Source organism: Eurosta solidaginis, chromosome 4 (genome assembly GCF_040869045.1).
Source record: "Eurosta solidaginis isolate ZX-2024a chromosome 4, ASM4086904v1, whole genome shotgun sequence".
NCBI lineage: Eukaryota > Metazoa > Arthropoda > Insecta > Diptera > Tephritidae > Eurosta > Eurosta solidaginis.
The window spans coordinates 266,797,629-266,814,718 of record NC_090322.1 but is presented as its reverse complement, the minus strand read 5'-3'; the positions used below and the strand labels follow the sequence as shown (position 1 = coordinate 266,814,718).

At 37.0% G+C, this 17,090-nt stretch overlaps 1 protein-coding gene across 22 annotated transcripts in view; it reads right to left on the bottom strand.

Moving 5' to 3' along the window:
- The window catches only part of rg (rugose), a 796,531-nt gene that overhangs the window by 60,819 nt on the left and 718,622 nt on the right, over nt 1–17,090 (bottom strand). For 17 of the 22 annotated variants that reach the window (XM_067785960.1, XM_067785957.1, XM_067785956.1 and 14 more), the window contains 5 exons: nt 13,695–13,947; nt 11,122–11,264; nt 10,249–10,439; nt 9,180–9,370; nt 743–3,334 (listed from right to left, as the gene is read on the bottom strand). In XM_067785960.1, the coding sequence (XP_067642061.1) occupies nt 743–3,334; nt 9,180–9,370; nt 10,249–10,439; nt 11,122–11,264; nt 13,695–13,947 (3,370 nt within the window). The remainder of the gene's footprint in view (nt 1–742; nt 3,335–9,179; nt 9,371–10,248; nt 10,440–11,121; nt 11,265–13,694; nt 13,948–17,090) is intronic. The other 5 variants (XM_067785971.1, XM_067785958.1, XM_067785972.1 and 2 more) reach the window with 1 other exon arrangement.

Below are 17,090 nucleotides of genomic sequence, written 5' to 3'. Positions count from 1 at the left end.
CCAGTTTAGAGACGTGCAGATCTCCATGCTTGCTACCTACTATTAAATAATAGAACCTCTAATTTCGGGAAAAGATTTTCTTTTGAGTGGTCATATATTTCATATATTTTTGAAGCTTTCGTCGTGGTATGGTAGAAGTGTGCTCCGCCTACCACACCGAAAGCCCTCAGCTCATGTCTCCGGTAGAGCAAGATCAAACATTCAGACAAAAGGTGATCAAAGCAAGGTGGCCCTTCGACATTGTTTTTGCAAACACTATGAGTGTGTGTCTGCCGTGAATACACTCTCTGTGAAAATGCATCTGCTTTGCAGCTTCCGTTTGTAGTTGGCATAAAACATGTTAGTCCTGCCCCCAAATTTGTAGGAAAACCACATAGGCCTAAGTCGCTTCAAAGGTAAATCGTGCTAAGTGTTTTTTTAATATATTTTGTTATGACATTCGGCAAATGCACTTTGAATATTTATTTCGTCGACTTAGGTTGTTGTAGCTTGTTGCCAGAGATATGTGCATATATACTTCAGAACAGGGTCTGAAGAGTAAGTAAAAATCCAGATGCCTTTGCTAGAATAATGACAATCTCGGAATGGTACGTAATACACAAAACAGGTTTATGACAAACGAAGTAAGGAAGCAATCATTTTTACTGAGCTCTTCATATTTAAAAATTTTTCAAAAAAATTTGATTCCCCTCTAACGTAAGCACGTAATTAGATATTTTCATCAAATATGGTTGCTACTCACCGAAATGATTACTCTCGACTTGCGTACTGGCAGTACTTTGCTTAACTTGCTCTTCCTCCTCCAATTCAGCTGCGCTCTCTAGCAATTCTTCTTGCGTCGTTTGTGTCTCCTCTTCGGTTTGCTCAACCAAATCCTCAATTACTTCGACGTTTTCCAGATCAACCGCTTCACCACCGACAATATCGTGTGCTTGCTTCTTTGGCGTTGTTTGCGTGGTTGAATCTATTTCCTTTGTAAGTGGAAGCGATATAGCTACTAATTCCTTCGCTTCTTCAACTACTTCAGGCGCTAATAACGTTTCTTCACCAACCATTGTTTCAGCTTTTGTTTCAACCTTTGGCACCACCACCCCCGCTAACTCATCTGACTTTTCTATGGCATTCACTGTTTGCTCCAACAAATCATTCACAACCGTCTGCACAATGTCAGCTTGTGTTTCCTGTTCTGTTGATGTTGTTGTTGTTGTTGCTACTTCTTTTGATGATGTGTTATCTTCAATAATTGCGACTTCTTTCGCGTTAGTTTGCTCAGTCGCAGCGGCTTTGTCTAGTGCTGACGTAAGCACATCTTCCACAATTTCTTTGGCTCTCAGTGAAACGTCGACCTCTTCATTCACATCATTCTTCACTTTATCAACAATTTCATTGTTGTTTGTTTCTTTACACGCTGCATCTTTTTCAATTGCAATCACACTTGCGTCTATCACTTTGTCTATGAGGTTATCGACAATGTCCTTCACCATTGTCATTGTCTCGCTGCTAAGCTTTTCATTATCATGTGCAGTCGCTTCGTTTAGTCCAAGTAAATTATCTTCGGGTATAGATGCACTTGATACTGTTGTTTCGGGACTGAGTGAGGAGATCTCTTCGGTTGTCTCAACCGTAGTCGAAAGCGAAGAACTTACATCCATTAGGTCATTTTCGTGTTCGTGCTCCTTGGCTACGACGATTGCCAATTTAGAAATTTTCTGCTCTTCAAGGGGTGCTGCAGTATTTGTGCTGCTGCTGTTGTTTATGTTATTTTTAGTGGCTTTTTTGTAGTCGTTTTCTTCAGTCTTTTGTTGCATATCAATAACAGACACCGCCTCGGCGTGTAAGTCCGTCACAGCTTTGTTTGTTGTGGTCCTTATTTCGTTAAAATTTTCATTGGGTTCACTGTTCGCATTCACTTCTTTGATGTTTGTAGTGTTTGTGTTATCATTGGTGGTTGTTATTGTTTTGCGCTCAACAGCATTGTTGTTTAACAAGTTTTTTGTATTTAACAATAAAACGTTGTCCTCTTCATTCTTTTTCGTGTCATCATTGCTGGTGACGAGTGTCTCCTCGGCCATTAAGTCTTTTGTCGCTTGCTTCTTTTCATTTTTAAGCACACCTTGCACCACTTCATTCACTGCCAGTTCTATTTCTTCATCCTTCAGCACTGACGAAGCTTCTTGCATTTCGTCGGCGATTATTTTGCAATCTTGCAACGCCTTCTCGGAGCTTTGCAACACTTGCTCTACAAGCTCTGCATCGTTTGTTGTGCCTGCCGCAATCTTTGCTGTAGCTAATTCAATTTCCTCAAGATCCTCTGGTTTGATATTAAGGGTTTGTGACAGTGCTTCTTGACCGCCGTTCGCTGTGGCTGCAGTTTTTGCCGGTGTACTGCTCGCACTTGCAGGAGTCGATGAACTCGAGGCACCACCATTGCAAGTTACCGCGACAGCAGGCGATTCTACTATGCTCGTTACAATCACTTCGGATTTAATATGTTCATTGTATACATCGGATATGCTGGAGATTTTCGGTTTTGTTAAATCATCATTTGATACATTAGATGTTTCTTTCAGCAATTCCGCATCGCCTGACGCTTTCTCATTCGCCGTACTATCCAAATTTGTGGACTCATTGACTGCATTTATCACTGTCACTTCGTTCGTTGTTGTCTCCATATCGCTAAGAGCGATTTCCTCCTCTACAGGCGGCACATCTTCGAGTGAGCCTACAGATTCTGCATCTTTCACCTGCGACTCTTGCGCTACTGGCGATGCGAGCGCCGCATGTCTATGATGCTGATGTGTATGCACATGCGTTTGCTCAAGCTGTTCTTGTGGCTGCCGCTGCGTGTGCGGATGATGATGATGTTGTTGCTGCTGTTGTTCCTCACGCTCCCATCCGCTTATCGTACTGATGGGACGTGCTTGCCTTAGCGCAGGATCGGTTATATTATCGGTACGTTGTCGTTCGTAGTGTTCGTACATTTGTGCGAATTGCAGTTTGAACTCTTCGTATGACACTTTCGAATGTACAATGGCTAATGTGTCGACCCACACACGCCATCCACCGTACTCATACTTGATTGCATGATGTAATAGCATGCGAAAGAGGGAATATACCATATCGGATATTTTTTGCTCTTCTGTATTCTTCGGATGTATATAGGCCATGGCTATCAGCCATTCTTGCCACACAGACATCTGGAGTACAGTGCGTCGATTTTCACGATTGCTATTGCACAGTAGCGTCATATCGGAGAGAAAGAGTTTCTTGACTTCGATTAGGGATTCGGTTTGCTTTGATTGACGTATGAGGGTGGCGATGATTTTGAGCACCACTGAAATTAGTAGAGAGAGATTTGGAAACTAGTTATGAAGGAGCCAATTTATTAATTAATATTATTATATATGTAATTTTTATTGTTGTTAAATACAGAAATATTTTCTCGTTAGTTAAAGACTAAGCGTACATAAAACGGCCTTAAAACAAGTAAGGAAGGTTAAGTTCGGGTGTAACCGAACATTACATACTCAGTTGAGAGCTACGGTGACAACATAAGGGAAAATAACCATGTAGGAAAATGAACCGAAGGAAACCCTGGAATGTGTTTGTATGACATGTGTATCAAATGGAAGGTATTAAAGAGTATTTATAGAGGGAGTGGGCCATAGTTCTATAGGTGGACGCCATTTAGGGATATCGACATAAAGGTGGTTAGGGTTGACTCTAGAATTTGTTTGTACGATATGGGTATCAAATGAAAGGAGTTAATGAACATTTTAAAAGGGCGTGGGTCTTAGTTCTATAGGTGGACTCCTTTTCGAGATATCGCCGTTAAGGTCGACCAGGGGTGATTCTAGAATGTGTTTGTACAATATGGGTATCAAATTAAGGGCATTAATGAGGGTTTTAAAAGGGAGTGGTGGTAGTTGTATAGGTGGTCGCCTTTTCAAGATATCGGCATAAAGGTGGACCAGGGGTGACTCTAGAATATGTTTGTACGATACTGGTATTAAATGAAAGGTGTTAATGGGTATTTTAAAAGGGCGTGGGCCGTAGTTCTATAGGTGGACGCCTTTTCGAGATATCGCCATAAAGGTGGATCAGGGGTGACTCTAGAATTTGTTTGTACGATATGGGTATCAAATGAAAAGTGTTAATGAGTATTTTAAAAGGGCGTGGGCCTTAGCTCTATAGGTTGACGCCTTTTAGAGATATCGCCATAAAGGTGGACCAGGGGGGGGTGACTCTAGAATTTGTTTGTACGATACTGGTATTAAATGAAAGGTGTTAATGGGTATTTTAAAAGGGCGTGGGCCGTAGTTCTATAGGTGGACGCCTTTTCGAGATATCGCCATAAAGGTGGATCAGGGGTGACTCTAAAATTTGTTTGTACGATATGGGTATCAAATGATAAGTGTTAATGAGTATTTTAAAAGGGCGTGGGTCGTAGTTCTATAGGTGGACGCCTTTTCGAGATATCGCCATAAAGGTGGATCAGGGGTGACTCTGGAATTTTTTGTACGATATGGGTATCAAATGAAAGGGGTTAATGAGTATTTCAAAAGGGAGTGGGGCTTACTTCTATAGGTGGACGCCTTTTCGATATATCGCCATAAAGGTGGACCAGGGGTGACTCTAGAATATGTTTGCACGATATGGGTATCAAATTAAAGGTATTAATGAGGCTTTTAAAAGGGAGTAGCCCTTAGTTGTATATGTGAAGGAGTTTTCCAGATATCGACCAAAATGTGGAGCAGGGTGGCCAAGAACATCATCTGTTGGATACCGCTAATTTATTTATATATATAATACCACGAACAGTATTCATGCTAAGATTTCAACGCTTTTTTATTTCGCCCTGCAGAACTTTTTCATTTCATTCTATGTAATATGGTAGGTGTCACACTCATTTTACAAAGTTTTTTTCTAAAGTTATATTTTGCGTCAATAAACCAATCCAAATACTATGTTTCATCCCTTTTTCCGTATTTGGTATAGAATTATGGCATTTTTTTCATTTTTGGTAATTTTCGATATCGAAAAAGTGGGCGTGGTCATAGTCGGATTTCAGCCATTTTTTATACCAATACAAAGTGAGTTCAGATAAGTACGTGAACTGAGTTTAGTAAAGATATATTGATTTTAGCTCAAATTATCGTGTTAACGGCCGAGCCGAAGGACATACGGTCGACTGTGTATAAAAAACTGGGCGTGGCTTCAACCGATTTCGCCCTTTTTCACAGAAATAAGTTGTTGTCCCAGAGTCTAAGCCCCTACCAAATTTCACAAGGATTGTTAAATTTTTGTTCGACTTATGGCATTAAAAGTATCCTAGACAAATTAAATGAAAAAGGGCGGAGCCACGCTCATTTTGAAATTTTCTTTTATTTTTGCATTTTGTTGCACCATATCATTACTGGAGTTGAATTTTGACATAATTTACTTATATACTGTAAATATATTAAATTTTTTGTTAAAATTTGACTTAAAAAAAAAATTTTTTTTAAAGTGGGCGTGGTCGTTCTCCGATTTGGCTAATTTTTATTAAGCATACATATAGTAATAGGAGTATCGTTCCTGCCAAATTTCATCATGCTATTCTTCAACGACTGCCAAATTACAGCTTGCAAAACTTTTAAATTTCCTTCTTTTAAAAGTGGGCGTTGCCACGTCCGTTGTCCAAAATTTTACAAATTTTATATTCTGCGTCATCAGTTCAACTCACCTACCAAGTTTCATCGCTTTATCCGTCTTTGGTAATGAATTATCGCACTTTTTCGGTTTTTCGAAATTTTCGATATCGAAACAGTGGGCGTGGTTATAGTCCGATATTGTTCATTTTAAATAGCGATCTGAGATGAGTACTCAGGAACCCACATACTAAGTTTCATCAAGATACCTCAAAATTTACTCAAGTTATCGTGTTAACGGACAGACGGACGGACGGACGGACATGGCTCAATCAAATTTTTTTTCGATCCTGATGATTTTGATTTATGGAAGTCTATATATATCTCGATTCCTTTATACCTGTACAACCAACCGTTACCCAATCAAAGTCCAATGAACGATGTCGGACAATAACCACGCCCACTTTTTCGATATCGAAAATTTCGAAAAATCGAAAAAGTGCGATAATTCATTACCAAATACGGATTGAGCGATGAAACTTGGTAGGTGAGTTGAACTTATGACGCAGAATAGAAAACTATTAAAATTTTGGAAAATGGGCGTGGCACCGCCCACTTTTAAAAGAAGGTAATTTAGAAGTTTTGCAAGCTGTAATTTGGCAGTCGTTGAAGATATCATGATGAAATTTGGCAGGAACGTTACTCTTATTACTGTATGTCTGCTTAATAAAAATTAGCAAAATCGGAGAACAACCACGCCCACTTTTAAAAAAATTTTTTTTTAAATTCAAATTTTAAAAGAAAAGTTAACATCTTTACAGTATATAAGTAAATTATGTCAACATTCAACTCCAGTAATGATGTGGTGCAACAAAATACAAAAATAAAAGAAAATTTCAAAATGGGCGTGGCTCCGCCCTTTTTCATTTAATTTGTCTAGGATACTTTTAATGCCATAAGTCGAACAAAAATTTACCAATCCTTGTGAAATTTGGTAGATGCTTAGATTCTAGGACGATAACTGTTTTCTGTGAAAAAGGGCGAAATCGGTTGAAGCCACGCCCAGTTTTTATACACAGTCGACCGTCTGTCCTTCCGCTCGGCCGTTAACACGATAACTTGAGCAAAAACCGATATATCTTTACTAAACGCAGTTCACGTACTTATCTGAACTCACTTTGTACTGGTGTAAAAAATGGCCGAAATCCGACGATGACCACGCCCACTTTTTCGATATCGAAAATTACGAAAAATTAAAAAATGCCATAATTATATAACAAATACGAAAAAGGGATGAAACATGGTTATTGTATTGGTCTATTGACGTAAAATATAACTTTAGAAAAAAACTTGGTAAAATGGGTGTGACACCTACCATATTAAGTAGAAGAAAATGAAAAAGTTTTGCAGGGCGAAATCAAAAGCCCTTGGAATCTTGGAAGGAATACTGTTCGTGGTATTACATATATAAATAAATTAGCGGTACCCGACAGATGATGTTCTGGATCACCCTGGTCCACATTTTGGTCGATATCTCAAAACGCCTTCACATATACAACTAAAGGCCACTCCCTTTTAAAACCCTCATTAATACCTTTAATTTGATACCCATATCGTACAAACACATTCTAGATTCAACCCTGGTTCACTTTTATAACGATATTCCGAAAAGGCGTCCACCTATAGAACTAAGGCCCACTCTCTTTTAAAATACTCATTAACGCCTTTCATTTGATACCCATATCGTACAAACAAATTCTAGAGTCAGGCCTGGTCCACCTTTATGGCGATATCCCTAAATGGCGTCCATCTATATAACTATGGCCCACTTCCTCTTAAAATACTCTTTAATACCTTCCATTTGATACACATGTCACATGGTGATTTTCCCTTACTTTGTCTCCACAGCTCTCAACTGAGTATGTAATGTTCGGTTACACCCGAACTTAGCCTTCCTTACTTGTTAAAACTACAAATAAATCCAGTGGCTCTGTGCATGATTTCAAAGAGTAACAACCGGACTTTAACATAATTTTTAAAACTATGTTAAGCAAAAACTAAACAACATCACAGAGGCGATACATTTAACACTTTGTTTCAAAATTCTTTCCAAAGAGATTCGATGCTTTATAAAAAGGTTTTGAGTTTTAGAAACAAAATGTATATTCGAAAATTTTTGAAAAAATATTTTTGTCCACACTATATGCCGGGGGTTAAGGCTCTTAGCCCGAGTATCGTGCGTGATGCAAGGCTATCGACCAGGGACTGTTGAGAGCTTAAGACTCGTCCTACAAGAGATGTCCTTGGTTTTACTGATAATGACGGACCAGACAACTCTTTTAGACCCGTAACCCTAGCCGATAATTCCCTTCTTATGCCTGAGGGGCACGGTGTGTATCGATGCCACTGGCGGTGACCGTTTAATACTGTACGAACAGTACTACTTCTCTCGAGAAAAGAATAGGAATTGATTCTGAAGACTGGTAACTGCGGCATTTTGCACTTGAGTAGTTCGCGGGGAAATCCAAACGAAATGGATGACAGGATAGTGCTGCCAACTTTTCACTTAACTATGACAGATCTCAGGGAACTTTTCGGTCAGTCGCATTTAGGTTGGTAGTGCAGATGAGGTTAATCCCGACTTAGGTTATTAAATTTTATTAAGGCATATCTCAACCCTCGCGTTGCTTACCTGCTTAGCTTTGCCAACCACGGGACTATCAAGGGGCCACTACACATCTTACCGGAGTGCACCGGATTGAACTACCATGTACACACTACTGAAGCCCTCAGGAAGTGTTTTTGCGATCATAAAAACTGCGTTATTTTCTTGCGGATCTATACATTGATAGTAGTCGGTTGCATTAGCTCTCCTTGTAGGGATAACTAGAATCCGCGAAGATTTTTGGAAGTTTCTTCAATAGTGATGATTACTTTCCGGATATTTATCCAGTAAGTTTCGGAAAAAATCACCACCATAGTTCTAGACCGATCATCAGCGGAATGATTTGACATAACCACATTGAATCTTTTAGGTCAATCAACGCACTTCTTCCCTGAGGAAATTGGGTTCGCCAGAGCCTAATTTGGTAAATAAACAGAATATAAATTGCGCTGTCAACCCCTTTGTGGGGATTGTGCTACACAACGTTTTGAATCCTTTGAATTAGCGTTCTTTCCTCTTTATATCGTAAATAAGGTATTTGTGAGCCTGACCGATTTTAACCTCCAGTTTCTCATGGTGGAGGAGCTTTAAATGTTGAGAGGATATTTTTATTAATTAATCAAATCACAGTCTGACCACTAGATTGCATTAAGTTGTATCAATCAGACCACCATATACAATCTCCATCTTTAAACTTCAGTTCAAAGCGCGAATAAACTACTTCGCTAGCGTCCCTGTAATGCTATGCTTTTCCCGCGGGGTATAAGCTTGAAGGCATTCGTTCTTATAACCTTTGTGAGGTTATTATACATACTTATATATAAGTTTTGTTGTCTACTTCTTAGAATAAGTGCATAAGCTTATGTACAATTCCTCATACTTACTTGGATTTTCCAAACGGTAATGACTCTCTGCTTCTGGATGTCTGGTATATAGAATTTGCTGTGATATATGCTCTGTCATAATTTCGTAAAGGATATTATACGTTGGAAGGGACAAAGATTCTTCGTAGAGTAACAGTCGTTCCGATAATAACGTGTACAAGTTGTGGGGCGACATAACGTCATATTTCCGTCTATTATTAAAAAGCATGAATACGACGAAGAAATGCAGACAATTATGTTGCAAATATTGGCAAGTAGGATGGAGAAAAAAATGTGAACAAAAGAAAGGAAGAAAAAGACAAAGAAACGAATTGAGTAAAAGAAGGTAAATAAGTAATTTATCAAATAACAATGGAGAGTAATAATTTATATGCTCCAGGCAGATGGCGGGTTGAAAATGTAATGGTTATATGAATAAAGTTAGATATTTTTCTGACATAGGCATATTAGGGATGTTTCTACAACTATTTTCTGAATTTTTTACAAACTGCTCAATACATAAGAATGAATAAAATTAAAAATATGTAAATGAACTATTTTCTAATAAAAGTATTAAAAATGGTGCAAGTAAGTACACCCCTAATGCATATATATCAACCTGAGCCGATTTGTATGGACGAAAGTTAACCGATAGCGCGCCATCGATTTTTCGATAGGATTTGGGCTCAGAAAAAAAAGTTCCACTACGCATACCCAAGATAATAATTTCCGAGCCTGCGAAAAAAAAATGGCGAAAGGGTCAATTTTTCGACCAAAACACTCCCCAAAACCCAAAAAATATTTTTTTTTTTTTTCAAAAAAAAAACTTGTAAAAACGTTGGCGATAACAGTTTTTTGAAAGAAAAAAAAAACATATTTTTTGGGTTTTGGGGAGTGTTTTGGGCGAAAAATTGACCCTTTCGCTATTTCTTTTTCGCACCCTCGAAAATAATTTTTTTGGGTATGCGTAGTGGAACTCTTTTTTCCTGAGCCCAAATCCTATCGGAAAATCGATGGCGCGCTATCGGTTAATAAATCGACCCAGTCTAATATATATAATGTGTCTTCCTTAACTTAACGCTAAACTTACTTGTATGTGCTGCGTGATAAAAAGAATCCAAGCAATTTCAATGCTTGTAAGCGTATCAATTGACTTTCTGCAGCCAATAATTTGAAAATACTACGAACGCCATATTTTACGTCGAAAGCAGGTACCATTGAGCTGGGATGCTCGGACATAAGCGAAATTAACATTTGCAAAACGTCATGAAGATTTTCATCCTGCAAAGAAGAAAAACAGAATATTGTTTGTTGTCATGTGAAATGAGATTAAGAATGGAAGTGTAATTAAGAGATGAATTTCATGAGATAATGAAGATAATTTGAAATTGATATGCAGTAACGTAAGGAAATATAGCAGGTCATCTATTTTAAAATTTCTTCAACTAAACTCAATATTTTTTTATTTTTGATAATACAACAAAAAGCACACATGCATTTTGTATTTGAAGCTATGCATACCAATCTCAAAATGTTTTCAAAAACTTTCAAAAATTCGACTAAATTTATGAAAATCTCGAACTTTTTATTTTAATTTTTATTTTTATTTTTTTGAGTATACAGTTTTGTAGACAAATCAATTTTTTTTTTAATTCGTACTGGTCTTTGAAAACTTTTGTTCCGAGAGATACTTTATGTTTTCTTCCCTACGAAAGATAAATAAATAAATGTAAGGCGCTTTATTTTTGATTTGGAAGAAAATCTCAAACACCTTTCGAAAAAAAAAATAAAGTCGAATTTTGAGAGATCTAAAACTTATACTTTGTTAGATAAAAATTTGTTTGGGCTACAATTAATTATAATCGAAAATAAAAATATTTGATAAATATGTATGTGCAGTGTTCTTTTCGTGTTCGCAACTGTATAAGTTACATTCATATGTACTGTAAGAAAAATGTCATACCTCATGCATGGTCGTCAAATAATTTAAAATGCTTTGCAATTCATCCTCTTTGACGCCATTGCCAATCATAATCAATTGTTTCAAAAATAATAAGATGTAAGCGCGTATCGCTAAGATATCCTTTTGTGCTGGTCGTGGCCCATCTGTGAGTGAATAAATAAGAAAATGAGTTATCTATTTTTGCAAAAACAAAAACAGAAACAGGAGCTCAAATTTCAACATGAAAATAGAAGAGAACAAAAATAGATATACAAGAAGGTAAATGAATGTCCACAAACTCTATAGTTTTAAATTGAGGCTATCACTTCGGCCTAACTTCAATAGCATAGCAGCCATCGTCACCAGAAAAAACCTAAGTACCCTCTTTATATATGCCGAAAGTTAGTAGCCTAATGATTCAACTCCCCACCGAAGCTGCAAAACGAATTGTCTGGCAAGACAAAAGGAAGTTCTCGGCGCATATTATACCAACAAAAGTTGTCCTCGGAAAGAATGGGAGATATCAGTTATGTACCTTCCATCGGGCCAAATTGAGATGCGTATTTGAATATCTCAGTTTATTCCAAAGTTTTTTGTTCGATGATGGCTTCTGTCAGAAACGTACTCCTGTTAGAAGGATTATAAATCTCCTCAGATTAGTCAGCTGCTGGGTAGTGTTGTTATAAGCACGTATAATGTTAGGTTACAATAGAATGACCCTCACTGTAATCTTTGTTTTCAGTTGCTGCTGAAATTAAGTAGCATTTACAACAGGCAGCCAAAAACAACTATCATGTAGCATTTGGTGACAATAACAAGATAAATATCACATGGCGACACACAGTAAATGGCAATTCATTGAGTTGCAAATTAGCGGTTCATTCCTTAAACTTATTATAACACAAATACAGCACAAAATAAATTATTTTGTTGTTTGAAATTCATTCCTTGCAGTTGTCGTTGCAGATGACGACAACTGCAAGCGAGCAGTTACCGTATACTACTCTTAGAAGATCCGCTAATGTCACAAGGTAATGCATCAGCCACTGGTGCCACTCCGTCGTCTTAATACGGCTATTGCTAGCCCTTGCTGTTGTCCACAATCCTGCCGACGACTTGTTGTTTCCGTTGCTGCACGCCTCGTTGGTACTACGACCGCTGTTTACCAGCTGTTCAGCTGTTGCTGCTCGCTATCAAATCCGTGCACAGATGCCGCTGTGCTTATCCCCCAGTGCTTGGCCGACTGCCGATAATTTCCCTTTAGATAAAGTTTCCGACAACGTCTCTTCTCAACTACCTCTTTCGTAGTATACTTTCAAGCCGGTCAAAATCTACATTTCAATCTCTTTGCCCGGAAAGCTGCTTCTCTCTTAACACCTCGAACCTTGTATATTTATATTCGGACTTATCACGTAAATATTGTTTGCTGTTCGATGGGGATTGGAATTTCGGATTTAAAAATGTTTGTTTTATTCAGGCATGCTTAACCAACGAACCGATATCATTTCGTTACGATAATCAACGTTAATAAACGAAACGAAGTCATTTCGTTTCGTTTATTAACGTTAAGATCGTCAAATTAACGAAATGATTTCGTTTCGTTTTCTGCCATATCAAAAAGAAATCAAATCGTTTATGTTGATTATTAATTTCAAACTATGCTGGCAAAGCTGATTGATGGCGGAGTCATTAAAGGTGAAAGCATTATCCAAGCTGATTGCAACTTTTCTCATGAATTTTGACAGTACGAACATTTCGCAGAGTATTTTTGACATTACCACCAACGAATTACACAAACAAATTACATAGAGTTTGTGTGTGTATGTGCGCTCGTTGTTGCCACCTTACGGCTTCACCATGGCTATAGCATTGCCAGCACAATTCAAACATAAAGTATCACGTTTTCGTTAACGTTTTTAACGTTAACGAAAGCTTTTCGTTTCGGTTAAAAACGAGATACAATTTATCTTGATAATTTCTTTATCGATAATATTTCGAAGTGTTTCAACGGAAACGGTGGAAATTTTTTGATAAACGATTAGCTTAACGTTAAGGTGCATCCCTGGTTTTATTGCTTTTGCGTTGGGAGTTTTAGCAAAAAGCAATGTTTTCTCTTATCCGCCTACGCGTTATAGTACAATTTTACTTTCTTCAGAGAGATTTTATATTTATGCAGGTGAATCGTGCCAGATCTACTGCTGTGATTTGTAATTGTTTACAGTTTATTATAAATAAATTTGAGCTATATCGAGACGCAAAGGAGAATATTTAAAAACCTTCTTTTTGATTATACGCTCATCGGAAAGAGATCTAATATGATACAAAAACAGGGCTTGGTCTTGGTAACTATGATCTTACGCGAGATTTTTCAAAACAGCAAGACACAGAGTTTTCGATTCAGTTCGTGTTCACTCAGAAGATAGTAAAGGCACTTGCGCTCACATTAGAGTATCAAGAGTTCGTGAGTCTTAAGCCAATTTTTAACAATTTTTGGTGAAATAATCATATACATTATTTTGTTAGAGGTACGCTTCGATTCGGCGCAATACTGCTAACTTTTGTAGGCTAAAACAGTTAAGTGAAATTTTACTCACCTAGTCCCTTTGGTATAATGCCACTCTTCGCACGCGGATTCACAACCCAATAGTAGTATTTCAGTGTATGAACTGTCTGTAAAACTGTGCTAACACGACGCACATTACTATAGATTTGTGTATCGCTAAGAAATTCTGTCGCCAAATAAGAATACAGGCGCGCCTGTACATTGGCTGGCGTATAAATCCACAGCGCCGGATTGAAGAGGACATGATCGAGCAGCTGCCACGTCAGAAACGAAAAGCAAAACAACTGCAAACCAACGAGAATAAAAAAGCGAATATTAGTTTTTCATAATTCGTATCAAAATTTTAAAACGCAAATTTTTTTAAAATGGAAGCTTCAAAAGCTTTAAAAGCTCGTACATATAAGTACATTGAAATAAATATGTTAAATTATATAAATATTTTTTTTAATAATGAAATATTTTGGTTTAAAAAATGTATTTATACATACATGTGATGGAAGTTTTTATTTTCATTGTTGATTATATCATAGTCATTATTTGGATGCATAAAACAACGAACGAACGAACGAATATAACGACAATACGAGTAGGATTTTTTTTTATACACACATTAATTTCGATAACGATAATTCGCAAGGAAATGTAACGCAACGCAAACGACAATCGATTAATTTCGATTTATGTATAAGTTTTGATTTTAACGCATGCAGCAAACACAGCAATCACAAATTAAAATTTGTTTAATACATGAAAAAGAAAAATAAAAAAATATATATATATAGTTGGATGTATAAATATTGTTACATTTTTTGTTTAGTTTTACATATATTTTTACAGTTTTAATATGATCGTACTACGTAAACATATGTGGCACTATTGATCAAAGACAAATGCATCTCAAATTGCTTCATTGTAAAAAATATGGTACAGACTATTCTCTTGCCTAAATTCTTATTTCTATTTGTTTAACTAACACATTGTAATTGATCAATAGCGCGATATAGCTGACCTAATATACTCAGAATAGACAAACTTTAAATTATACATATTCAACCGATTTCTTAGAGGTTTACTGCATTTTCTTTAGATACTACTTCACAAAAACAATTACCTTGATATTCAAACATTAAAAAACCCAAACTCAAAAATGTCTCAGTTTCGCTATATTTGTTTCAGTTTTTCTTTTCTCATCACAGGATTTATTATATACTAGCGTACCCAGCAGACGTTGTACTGCCCTATGTTTGAAATATCCATCCTTCTTATCCATCAATCCCTTAATCAATAGACTTCAACTTTACTTCTTTTCCTTCTGTTTCTATTTCTTCTTCTTATTCCTGTCCTTCCCTTATTTCCTTTATATATACTTCCTTTTCATTCTAATCCTTCTTCTCACTCCCAAACACATTCGTACTTCCATTCTCATCCTCATTTCCTCCCTTACTCCCTCTTACAATCCCTTCACCTGATCTGCCTAAATTTCTCCATATATGATATTTATATACTAAATATTGGTTATCACCTTCAAAAAATACGTAGGCATTGAAAATAAATTGTTTGTTCTATTCACACTCTCATTTCTGCCCCCAGTTTCACGGCCTATACTTCTTTCCCCTAAATAAACTCATATATGGAAACTATATACCAAATATTGGATATCCCGTTCAAATAAGTATGGAGATATCGCTAATTTACAATTTTGTTCTGCTCCCACTTTCATTCCCACTTCCACGCCCTCTGCCTTTCCTACCTATATTACCTCACATACTCATGGAATATATTTATAGAATCTAAGAATTGGCATTTATAATTGCAATTAATAACGAAGATATAGCGAATTTAAATATTTGGTTCACTCATACTCCCATTCCCCCTACCACTCGCGCTTCTACTCCCACTCCCAAGCCCTCTACCTCTTCCACCTGAATAACATCATATAAAGATTTCATATATCAAATATGGTATACCCCTTCAGATAATTACCTTGATTTGAAGGGAAAATTAAAAAGGAACACGATGCAAATTGGAAGAGAAACTCGGCCTAAATTTCTTCCGAGGTAAATAGCGTCAAGTATTTATTAATTGTTTTTCAGTAGGACGGTAGAAGATAGGAAGAGTGAGCAATAGGACTACATATGCATAGGTTTGCTGATGAGATACCAAATCTCTTTATTTTTGAGTTGCGATATTCACTAAGGTTTACATCAGACTGTGTCATTATGTGTCAAAATTCTTTATTCAAGTTTATAGAAAAATTTACTATTGCGATTATTGGAAACTTATTAAAAAACTTTAATAATAACGTGTTACGGATGTGCATATGAATTCGGTACATTCCGTTATTAGTAACTTATGATACTAGCTTCTGGCGCGAAACCGATTTTTATTTTTTGACTCCAGAAATCGCTTGAACTGTAGATTTTGATCGCCTCTTACGAAGAAAATGCCTTACCGCGGAAGTATTCTAACATCCTTATCTCGCTGGGGTATAAAAATGGTACGGTGGCAATAAGACTATGACGGCTTTATTTCACGTTCCGATTCGAAAGAAAGCCATCATTTTCTTATCGCCTTCTTTCCAACTATCAATGGATATAAGTCCTGTGTGGTCTTGTAGCGTTTGCTAAAATTAATACCTCAAGAAGATAAGACAATTTGAAACGGACGCTCGGTGTTGATGCTATTTGGTGCTATGGTGCGCTGAAGCGAATCTACGCGGCGTAATGAAGCGGGATGATGTTGAAATCTTCGTATTTTACTTTTGTTGTTTTGTCTGGTTTATGAAAAAGCCAAGAGTTTGCGATATTGGTGAATAGATGTACATTGAATGATATGACTCTCACTGCAATCGACTTCCACCCTCAGGAGCTTTGTGGAGTTGTAGCCAACATAAGTGTGAAGGATGCAAGGCAAAAGCAAGCCAAAGCAATAAATTAGATTTAAGGCGATATCGATTATACTACGGTGATGTTATACCAAGGGTAAATTTTTACTTTTGTGCTTGTGGTGAATAAAGTTAAATTTCACTAAAATCGTATTTCAGTGAACCGTACCGATATCAAGGAATTATCACATTCGCCACAATTATTTTGCTTTCTTGATGTGAATAAAGTGGATCTTAAAATGGTAGTGTATGACCGAACAGTGTTCAAAAATAATCTTGTTATAGTTAGACTCTAAGTTGGGCTCTTATGAGGAATACAACTTGACTCATGACGGGCTGTCTTTGAAAGAGACCAAATTTACGCATCACGAATATTTCAGTGAGCTCAAAATGAGCGCAAAAGCTACGATTAAGGCCTTTTGTCTGATCCACTTTAAGCTCCAAAATCTTTCCGTGATAAATTATGCACAGATACTTTCAAAAACGCCAACAGTTGTTGCAGAACCGCACTAGTTGCGAACCAACGCAGAACTATCTCATCAA